General features: G+C 54.0%; 1 protein-coding gene across 1 annotated transcript in view; it reads left to right on the forward strand.

Moving 5' to 3' along the window:
• LMF1 (lipase maturation factor 1) overlaps positions 1-8,318 on the forward strand; it is a 184,066-nt gene extending 175,748 nt beyond the window's left edge. Inside the window, exon 9 of the mRNA XM_040574410.1 lies at positions 7,653-8,318. Coding sequence (XP_040430344.1) covers positions 7,653-7,827 — 175 coding nt within the window. The 3' untranslated portion in view covers positions 7,828-8,318. The remainder of the gene's footprint in view (positions 1-7,652) is intronic.
• Positions 8,319-11,330: the final 3,012 nt, after the last annotated feature.

Below are 11,330 nucleotides of genomic sequence, written 5' to 3' on the forward strand. Positions count from 1 at the left end.
AAAAATTTGCCATTTCTCTGCTGGATTTCAGGCGGTCCCTTGTTGCACTTGGAAGCGGGGTCCCTCCCACGCCTGCTGAGCCCCATTCACCCAGAAGAGCTGCCCACAGCTGGGGACACTTCCCTGGGCCCCTGGGCCTGGGAGGGAGCAGAGGCAGCGGTGGGAAATGAGCAGGACACCCCCGTTTGGATTCAGCCCCCTGAGCAATATTTAGCTGCGCACTGCATGCGCAGATCCCCAGCGCTGGCATTTGCCTTTTTGGTGTTACAATTTCATTTTGGTTGTAAGCAACAACCTTAAATCTGGGCCCTAACAGTAGCATCTGGAAAGAAGAGAAAATTCCAGGGGTGTGGAGCTGCGGCGGTGCCCAGAGGCTGCCCATGAGCTGGCTGCTGCGAGCCTCCAGCGCAGCGCGGTGCCACCTCCCGGCTCACTGCTGCGCTCCCCTTCGGTAGCTGCCTGGAAAAAGGGCTAATTTTCCTACCAGATCCCCCCCTCCACTCTAAAGGGAATTTTGAGACTTAATTATTTTCATTCCCTGCTAGACTAAATAATTAGGGGAAGGGACTGTTTTCCATAAGAACATTACGCTCCATACTCCACGGAGTTTATTCTGTTAATGGAAACTCTACACCTTAAATAGCCAAGGGACTTTCAAAATGAGTTAATGCCTTCGAAATGAAATTTCTGAGACCAAAGTTTGTAGGTTTCTTTACAACTCTAGAAATTATAGTATTTTTTCAAGTGTGATAAACTTAAAATGAGAAACAGGTGACTGATTAAAAATGAGGGCATTGTTGAGCACCCAGCCTAGCTGAGTGTGAAGCTTTACTTCAAGCAAAGTGATGTTTGTGGAATGTAGATTTACAAAATATTATTGTGCAGCGGATAGTTCATAAAACACCCGCCATCATAAATCTGAATGGTAGGGCTTTGGCTGAGAAATTAATAAGTGTTTAACACACCGTCATGGAAACAGCCTGCAACAACGAAAGAAAACAAAAATCAGGTTTTGCCTACAGAGGGAGGAAAAAAAATATCGATTTTATTTTTGACCTGAAGTGTTCAGTGTGTCTGATATTAAATCATGTTCACTTAAGGACTTTTATTCCAATTATAGTAGCACTCTGTTGAAAAAGCCCCAGCGTGCAGCTGAAGACCTGGATTTGTCGCGGCGGTGTTATTTATGGAGGCAGCGCTTCCAATTTGATGCTACCTGACCAGGAGGGGCCAGACCTTAAAATATCTGTTTACAGCCCTTAGCAGCTCTGACGGCCACAGAAGAGAACCAGAAGTCCCCACAGAACAGGGTGCAGGGGCTGCTCCCTTGGGTGAAACAGCAAAGTTCGCTCTGCAAGTGTGGGTCAGGGCTGGGTGCCCATGGGGAGAGGATGGCGTGGGAGGAGGAAGGCTCCAGGACTCAGCCCTGGGGGGTTGGTTATAGGCGCAGTGAGCGTCTGAGGAACTTTTTAAGGGTAAAATACCAAAAGTTTCTTGAAGTTTGTTTTTTAAATAGAACAAACAAACAGGAGACCAACCCAGCACGGGTGGTGGTCATTCTGTAACTATTGAGGGCAGTGCTGGAGGAAGGCAGGATGTAGAGAATTAGAGGTAAATATGGGCTGGAGGGGGAATGGTATTTCTGCCTTGCAGGGTCTCCCTGAAAGGAGTCCCTAGAGGCCGCAAGAGCAGTGTTCACGGGCAGGGGATGCTGCATGGGCACGTGAGGCCTTCAAGGTGTGAGTGGAGCTGTGACGATCCCAGGCAGCCCCTCTCAGCCCAGATGTTTCTCTCCCGGGACAAGTCTCCCTCCAAGCTCTGATCCCAAAGCCAAAAGAAGTGTTTGCCTTCCCGGCTGTTCAGACAAATGGGCAGGAGCCAACGAAAATTCAGTTTGTCTTCCCCTGGGTCCCTGCTGCGGGCGAGGGCCTGGGGCAGGCCGGAGCTGTGGCCGTGCTGAGCCGCAGGTGGGCCCGTCCTGCACCTCAGGGTTTGTCCTGGTTTCTCAGGATAATCCTTTTGTTCTACGTTTATTTGATGAACACTGTGATTTGGCAGAATGTGGCTGTAAGAAATCTCTGGGTACCCGAGTGGGCCACGCAGCATCACAGTGTAGGGTGGCTGCAGAAATCAGCAGCGCCCCAGAGCCTCTCCCACAAGCACTGGTGTCAACCGCACGGAGAAGTAAAATATTTTGTGTGTTTCGCACTGAAAAGATGTTTCACCAGCAATGAGAACTGGGAGGTGATGGAGTTCTTAGGGGTGAAAAAGTCCAAACACGTTCCTTCGGCTTTCTCATTGGGTTTTATTGCAGTTCCTGTACTAAGAGCAGCACCTGTGCTAAGATAACAACTTTGATTTATCTTCAACAATGCACAGTCTAATATTATCAGAGTGAAATGATTCCGCTCTCATGGAGGGAGACTTTAAGGAATTTTCTTTTGATTAAAAAAACAACTCCATGTCGTGGGGCAGCAGGGCAGAGCTAATGTCACAGCACTGGGATCTTGGCAGGGCCAGGGCCAACTCGTGTTTGCTCCATCCCCTGCCACCTGCCGCATACCGACCATTAACCCCTGCTGAAGGTAATGCCTGGCAGTGCTGTAAGCCGTGGGGATATCCACGTTTCTTTCCCACCAGGTTTGCTCTGCTGTCACTGTAGACACAGCCTCTGAGCATCAGTTTTCGACCTGTCAAATGGAGTGAAAAAAATTGTTGCCCTCTCCTGAGAGAGTTTTGAGGATGAGTTGCCCACAAGATGCTCTGGCTCTGCAGGGCCAGACCTCACAAGAGCCTTGGAGAAAAAGAGGTCAGTGACATGGAAAAAAAACAACCCATAGAACTACCCTCATTCTGCAGTGATTCGTGGGCCAAAGATGAATTTATGGTCGCTGCTGCTAGCGGCGCTGGAATAAGCAAGAAAAGCAATGATGGAGGCTCTGCTAATTTAATGAATTTGTACTTTCCACTGCCACTTGCTCTCTGATTTACAATGGAGTGGGGAACCTCGAGATAAAAAAAAAAAAAAAACCACACATTGAAAAGACGACTCGTGTTTTGGTTTCTTTCTTCCCTCTCCCACCCCGGCTCGCCCTGTCAGGCCATTAATTCTAACAGAAAACACCGGGTCTGGTTTTTTCCCTCGAACCCCTCAGCTGTTGCAGGGAGACAGCTGCACCCTCTGGAACTAATTACAGCTGTCTGGGAGATTTAGCCCTCCATCGCAACAACTCCAATATTGCTGCTAATTTTTAACACGTACAGTTGGAAGATGTCATAATAGGCTGATATATGATCGAATCTTAAAAGTGCTACAGCACAGCTGCTACCGGGCATCTGGTGGGATGAATATATTGATTTAAAAAATAACGCTGATTATTTTTAGCTTCCCTGGCCTCCCCAAGGCTGCAGTCTTGCCTGATGCGGGCGGTGATGGAGGGTGCGTGCATCCCCGGGGGGGCGATGGCACACGTGTCCCCACGCCGTGCCACGTGGGGCTGGCAGGCCCATCTGCACGGCGCGTGGTCCTGTCCCTCCCCGCCATCCGCACCGAGATCCACAGCTGCCTTGTGGCTCCTCCAGGCACTGCCACCATGGCTGGGAGGAGCTGGCAAAGGGACGCCCGTGTCCCTCGTCCTGCGTCCCATCAGAGGCTGTTGTTGTAGCGAAGGTGGTTTTCTGTCTCCTGGAGGAGAAACGTCTGGCTCGCTTTATCTGACCGAATCCTGTTTCTTGCTTCTCAAGTAATTGTTTTGCTTTCGTGTGTCTCATAAGGGACCTAACCTGGATGTTGCTGGTTCAGCTGGATGCTTCCTCCAGGCTGGTCCCCACCTGGCTGCGGCAGTTGTACCCGCTGCGTCCCGCTGGGTCAGGGAGAGCTCCTAGCTTTTGTTCACTCAATAAATCCTGGGAAACTGCTTGCAGCAAGGAATGGCTTTCCTGACCTTCCTGACTGTCTCTGAAACATGAGCATTGTTCGTCCTTCTCCTGGTGTGAGGGATCACCTGTGATGTTAGTCTCCTTTTAACGTAGATAAAGTAGCTTGCTCGTGACCTTCCTCAAGATGCTCACATTTCCCTAGAGCAGCAAGCCAGGTTCCTGCATGCTGGCAGTTTCCAGCAGCCAGAGGAGCCTCAGGGACCTTTGGATCCCTTCCACCACCCAGAAGGTCTTTGCGTGAGCCCCGAGATTGTGAAAAACACAAGCCGTTTTCGATAAGGCAAGCTGCAGCCTGTAGCAGTCTCTCGGTCTGCAGGCAGCCACGTCTCTGTGGGTCCCACCTGAGTTACGAGCTGTCCAGGTCTCTGAGCGATGCTCGTAAACTCCGTGAGCCCTGCTGGGACGGGCTGCAGGACATTCTGCTCCAGACACCTTTGTACGGGGGCACGCTCGCTCCCCCATGGGACAAGGAGGGAGCAGGTACAGCGAGCTCGCGCCGGGAGAGGTTGCAAACCCTGTAACTTTGGAAGCGAGGTACCCTGGTAGATTATAAATGCTGGGATAGCTTGTAAACTCTATGAGCCCTGAAATGAAGGGCTCCAGTGAGTATTAAATTCAGAAACGTACATCAGAGAGGCTCGGAAGGCAAGATTCACGGAGGTCACAAATTTTCCGTTTCCCCCATAGCCTCCAGCCCTGGGAAGGCACAGAGAGGCCGGGCAGTGGTGGCTCTGCAGTGCCCTCCTCGTGTTTTGGTGCATTTCTGCTGCAGTTGCTCAGCTTTCACACATGGGGTGAGTGGTTCAGAGCCCGGCAGAGCTCAGCACCACGAACCACACAGCCCAGTAGCTGTGCAGGTCCCTCCCGCACGGGGCTCAGACCTCGCATCCCAGCAGCACAGGTGGGACGGGGCTGGGACAGGAGGGTCGCTCGGGTTAGAGATGGGGGGCTCAGGGGTACCTCTCAGGTTTACTTGGACTCTAAACATAAGGCCTTGAAGCATGCTCAGATAGAAAGGCAAACTTTTTGCCACAAAAATGCAGCTTCAGTTGCGTGTGGTTGCTTTAATGCTCACACGGTTCTAGTTTTACATGCCGATCCCTTTGATAGCAAACATTTTAATAGACAAAGAACATATGGGAAAAATCATACCAAATCAGATGATAGATATCATTTAATCTGGGCAGGCAAGCCCAGTCGAAAGGGACAAGGAGCTTTTCATTCCATGGGGTTACTGGGCAGTGCTTGGGTAGGGGAAGGCACTTTAGGGGCTGAGCAGAGTCCTGGGGTCTCCAAGCTCTGCCCAGGGCACTCAGAGAAGTTCTCTGCCCTCCGTGCTGTGCATCCCCAACAAGCAAATGGGGCCCTTGCCAGTCAGGGCTTGCAGGTAGCTCCTTTGGGCATCCTGCTGGTTTTGTATCGTGGGTGCGTGTGGACACTGGAGCACCTGGGCAGTGAATAAAAGTTCCAAAAGTCCCAGTGGGGCAGGTGGATCTGCAGGAACTGATGTAAAATCAGCCAGAGGCTCAGCCACATGCGTCCCGTTACCAGGCTGCTTTTATCAGATGGCTCCATGTCCCCTTCCCCATGTGTCCTGTGCCAGCAGCACAGGGGCTTCTATTTCGAAGCCATTTCCCAGGTTTCAGGGAGGAGCTGGTTGTGTGGGTTGCTTCCCTGGTTGGTGCTGGGAGCTCCGGATAAGGGCAGCCACAGGTCTGCTACTTGTCCCTCTCTAGGCATCCAGAGCTGTCTGGATGAAGCTTTTGGGGTGGTGGATTTGTTCTGTGAATTCAGGAAAGCAATCAAGCAGCACAGCTTTTAAACCTCCTATCTCGGGCGGGAGCCTGCAGGCTGCCCAGACCCGCATAAACCGTGCTGCTCAGTAGTGCTCTAATTATGAACAGGAAATTTTGTGCTCCTGCGAAGTAAACACTGTGGGAGTAACACTTCAGCCCCCGTTTGACTTTTACCAGCCACAGAAAAGCAAGGAGAGAGGGTATAAAACTGGCCCTGGTGGCAGGGAAGCCGGCAGCTGCAGGGCAGGGTTTGCAGTGCTGAGATGCAGGTGGCCCCGAGCTGCGGGGGGCTCTCGGGCAGCATCCCCAGGACCCCAACCCTCTGGTGCCTGGATGCTGGACAGGGCTGGGGGGCAGAGGAGCAGCCAGGGCCCCCCAGTGTCTGCCCCATCTGCAGCAGGGAAGTGGCTCCTGCTCTCTGGGCCGCTCTGTGGATCAGATTCCTCGGGCTCCTTTTCCCGGCACCTAACTGAGATCTCCCAGGCTGTCATCAACACCCCTTAGTTCTTGTTCCAGCCACAGTTATGGGATCAGTCCCTTTTTCTGTTCGCCTTTTGTGTATTTGAGGACTGTTACCAGCCCCCGTTCAGCCGGCAGCAAGGTGGGGTGCCAGGGGGTGTATGGCGTTGGAGGACGATGTTTAAATGAGAGTCCACGTGCGTTAGTCTGGGCTCCCTTGGGTCACTCTGTTCTCCTGAGAGGGGGGTGAAACCCCGAGGCATTTGCTCTGCTTTCCTTGCAGCTAGGAGACAATCCCAACAGGGGTTGCAGTCTGTGGCGGTGAGGCAGCAGCCTCCTTCATGTCTTTTGTTAGCAGAATCGTTCCCGTAGTGCTCATCTGGGTCCCCGTCAGGATTTAAATTGAGATGTCAAGATGTGCTTACAGCAGACCTTTTAATTGGGCTGCAGTTTTATCAGCCGTCTGCCATCTCTCCTGCTTCCTGTTTGAGTGTGTTACAAAGGTGAGTGCTAGTGGCAGCCGTACAGGAGTCGTCCCTAATTATTTTAGCAGTAGGAGCCAACTCGTCGGCGTCCCGAGGTGCAGCCCTGGGAGCGAGCAGCTGCGCGAGCGTGGTGCCCTGCTCAGTAGCAGGGTTTGTATTTTAGTAGTGAAGCAAAGCAGCCTTAAATGAGCATTGACATGACTTTGACATTTTTATATTGTGGGTTATTTTATGAACTTATCCAGCAAATGCAGCGATGCACTCTGCAAGCAGGGACCCCAACGCTGAAGGACCGGGGTGTTACTCCTGCTCTTGTCAGCATGCCCTACATCAAGCGGGACCAAACCTCCCGAACCGAGCGGCATGTTTAGCCTCCGAACGTGTTTCGCGAGGCTGATGAATGCTTCTTTCTGCACTGTTTTAAAATCTCCTTTTCTGTCAACTCCCAGGGCGGCCAGAAAACAGATGCGCTCGGAGCCCTGCTAACAAGCGGCGGAGCGAAGGGAACAGCCGCCGGCTGGGGCAGTGGGGCACAGGGGGAGCTGGGGTCGGTCTGTGTACCCACAAGTGTCCTGGGCAGAAATACTCTGTAGTGCTCTCAGGAAAGGGAAAAAAAAAAAAAAAAAACTTTTGTGCTTTATTATTCTTCTTGCAGCTAGGTTGTAGAGGGTGTGGAGGACAGTGCGGTGGTGCGTAGTGCACAGGGTGATGGTGGTGTGCCATAAGGGTCTCCTGCCTCACGCATCGCTCCTGAACGGCATTCAGAGGAGCCAGGAAGGCTCCAGCAGTGACAGCCAGCACCGCTGCTGGTGGCACAGGGGCTGGGGCTGGACAGGGCAATGGGGAGGGTGAGCCAGGCTGAGCACGCTGCGGCTCATTGCTCTGGTTCCTGTGCGCTACAGATTCCGTCCTGCAGGGCGAGGAGCCCAGCGCCAGTCCCCTCCTGACCACCCTGTGCTTTGTTTCTCCAAAGGTGGATCCGAGGGGAACACTTCAAGTACAAATTCAGCCGACCTGGGGGAACGCACGCCGGCGAGGGGAAGTGGTGGATTCGGAAGAGGATCGGCGCCTACTTCCCCCCGGTCAACCTCCAGGGCCTGAAGAAGTTTTACGAAGACAGGAGTTGGCCGTACCCCGTGCGGGACTGATGGAGCCAGGTCAAGAGAGACTGGCTGGGGAAGAGCGAGAGCCGTCATCTCTCTTATAAAGCACAATTCTTGCTTCCCTCTGTATTTTTTTACAAATCTTTGTTTACACATATTTTACAGTAGGTTCCCAGCCAACCTGTCCACCTGCTGTTGTGGTCTGGTTTTTCTCATCTTTCTGTTTCTGTCTGTTTGTCTTTCTCTTCATAGCCTTGCCTGATGATTGATTTCTTTTGTCAGGCTGCTCCATTAGAAAATCATCAGCTCTAGAGTCAAGAAAAAGGTGAACAAATACAGAGTCAAGTTAATATGTCCAATTTGGCACATTCCGGATTTGTAACAAGTATTTGTGAAGAGGGTTGTTATAGCTCTGCTGATGCTGGAATTTCACTTTATTAGATGAAAGTTTACAGGTAAAAGTCGAAATGGACCAAAAATTATGAAATGTACTTTTTGGGGGAAAGGTTCAGTAAAGTCAAAGCTCCTTTCCCTTTCTCACTGCTGTCTACTTTACAAACTCTCAGGGCAACGTTCAAGTCTCCTGCAGATTTAATTCTGTGCCATTTGAGACATTAGCACAGGGGGGGCTCAGCTGAATTTTCTCTGTCCAGCTGAAAGGAGGCTCAGAACACCTTGCTGCTTTCTCTGTCCTTTGCACCAGAGCCCAGTGCTTCTGCCTGTCCACCTCCTGTCTTGCTGCTGCTGGAATCAGCTTGCAAAATGGGACGTGAGGTTCAGAAATGTCTGGTCGGTGTTCTGCATCCTGGGCTGTCCGTATCAGTAAGTCTCAGCAGAGTGCAGAAACCCCTGCCCTGCAGCGCAGCACCACTCGTGCCAGGCCGGCCAACTCGCTGAGCCATCAAAGCTGCTTTATTCCCAATATACCTGCCCTTATGCTACCCCCTGCATCGCCCTGGGACAGGCCTGCCCAGAGCCGCCTGATTGCAGGGCAGTGACCAGGCTGCACCATGTCCAGAGCTGCTGATCCCTGCAGCGAGCAGGGAGCTGGCCCCGGGGCTGGGGAACCCCCTGAATCCCTCCTTCCCCCTCTTTGCTTCAGCATTGATGCTTAGCATCACCCCACATGGTCCCACCGCGTGGGTGTTGCTCGGTGAGCCCCGATCACAGACACAGGAGGAAAATGAGAACGCGCAGAGCCTGGATGGCTTGGGGAAACGGTGGGCAGCTGGCCCAGGTTGGTGCTAATAACTGATTGCTTGTTTGCACATTTTGCTGCAGACATTTCTTCTTGAAGGGAAAAAAAGTTCAAAGCAACCTGCGTAACGCATAAAATCCCCTTGCCTCGGGGTTGCCCGCAGAAAGCCACGGGTCTGCTGAGGGTCCCAAAATAGCTCATGGTGGAGCTGCCGTGTAGGCTCTGTGCATCGCCGGCACGGCCCCGAGGACAAGCGCAGCCCTGTGCGGCCCCGCGGCGCCCAGCACGCAGCACCCACGCTTCCAGCCACTGCTCGGGGCTCAGCTGGGGACAGGGGCTGCTTTCAGGAGGCGGCTGGAGTCACCGAGTCTGCCGCCGGCCCCACCAAGCTCAAACAGGTTTTGTTTTATCGGGCCCTTGCCTGGCCGCGCAGACGCGCTGGGCTGCTTTTTCCTGTTTGCTTAACCTGGGGTTTTATAACTGGCTCTTTCTCTCGGCCCAGAGCCGCGTGTTTGGAGAGCTGGCGGGGTTTGGTGCCGCGGGTGTCTGTGCTCGGGAGGCGGCGAGCATCCTGCGGGGCACGGCCCCGCGCCCGGGGCAGGAGAGGAGCAGCCACGGGCCGGTCCCGCTGGGTCCCTGCGGTGCCGTTGGCCTCAACCCCCCAGGGGACAGCGGTGGCTTGAGAGCGCACAAAGAGGCTTTCAGCCTTCCAGCTCGCGGTCAGCCCAAGCCACGGGTGAAGGGATGAGCGTTGCTCTGTGCTGGGCCCTGAAATGGGTTGATGCTCGGGGCAGAGACAGCATCCCTCGGTGCCACCAACTGCATGGGGGCTGATGCTGGCCTTGTCCCTGCCCTGTCCCCAGGGCTCATCCGACCAGGGTCTGAGCCTGTCCCCTCCTGGCACGAGATGCTCAGCAGTGTGGCCAGTTGCAGTTTTGAAGGAAAAATCTGAGAAAGCAACCAGCGGGTAAACCTGTCCTACACACCAGCGCGGGGGGGTGACCACACAGGAGGGAGGATGCGGGCACAAACACCGTGTCACACGTTCCTCCCCGCCTTCAGACCACGTGTACCAAATGGGCACCACCAAGAGTGTATTTCTGGAAGGGGATTAAAGAAAGCAGCTCGTGAATAACCACAGAGAGCCTCACTCATCTTGAATTTTTTCCTAAAAACGTTAAAAAAGGAAGCAGCTGCCCCGGTGCAGGCAGCCTGCTGTGGTGTATGCCCTGACGTGGGTGCCCGCCCGCTGGGGACACCGCGGCTCCGGGGACTCACCACGATGACTCCGGTGTGTCCTGGGTGTCACACCACTCGTTTGGTGGCCTGAGTGTCTGATCCCCCTCCCACTGAGCCCAGAGGATGGCAGGGGTACCTACAGGACTGTGGGTGCCGAGAGGTGTCCGCCTTTGCCAGAGGTGCTCCAGGCTCAGCATGGCCGAGCCCCATTTGGGCACAGAGATGAGCCACCCCTGCACTCTCCTCTCCCCGTGCCACCGAGGCCAGCACCAGCTGAGCGTTGCAGCAGGTTGAATCCTGCCCCAGTGACCGCTTGCAGTTGGCACCAGTGAAAGCTGTGGCCATGGAGGCGCACAGCCCCTCGGCTCAGCCACGGCGTGTCTGCAAAACGTTGGTGCTCCCGGGCAGCGGCCGGGCGAGTCCCGCGTGTGAGCTGCATTGGAACCATGACCAATAGCTTAATTACAGGGCTTGGATCAACTTATAGTGCTCTCTGAACTGTAAATAATGTTTATGACTCAATTGTGTTTTCCTAAATATTTGCCATAGTTCAAAACCGATATTCTTAATGCATCTTCCTGCAAACAATGGAACATTTTGTTCCCATGACCGTGTGGAAGGACAGGGGTGAGCGCTGCGATGCCGCGTCTCGCTCCCAGCATCTCCCTTCCTGGCGTGGCCGGGGGACAGCGGGCAGGCACTGCCTTTGCTGTGCTCAGGGTGATGGAGGCCTCTCTGTGCCCATCAAGGTCTGCTGTAGTCAAGGGCCCCCCAAAAAGCACCAAGCAGAGGTTAAGGGGCGAAGCTCGGCTGCTGGGGGCTGCCGGTGCAGCTGCTGCCTTGCTCAGCCCTTGGGGATTCAGCGGCGGAGCCTCCCGTGGAGCATCCCTGTCTGCGCGAGCACAGGAGCTGCCGGCACTCACCTCACTGCCAGATGTTATTTGAAACATTTCGTGATTTTTTTTTTTCCCGGTTCTCACACATCTGAAATTCAGCCCTGGGGCCGGATGCTCTCGCGGGGCCATGGGCAGCCCCGGCTGCTGGGCTCTTGGCAGGGTGCTGGGGCGGGGAGCTGGGGGGAGCCCCACGCGGCTCTGTTTGCTCAGGCTTG

Source organism: Cygnus olor, chromosome 15, assembly GCF_009769625.2.
Source record: "Cygnus olor isolate bCygOlo1 chromosome 15, bCygOlo1.pri.v2, whole genome shotgun sequence".
Taxonomy (NCBI): Eukaryota; Metazoa; Chordata; class Aves; order Anseriformes; family Anatidae; genus Cygnus; species Cygnus olor.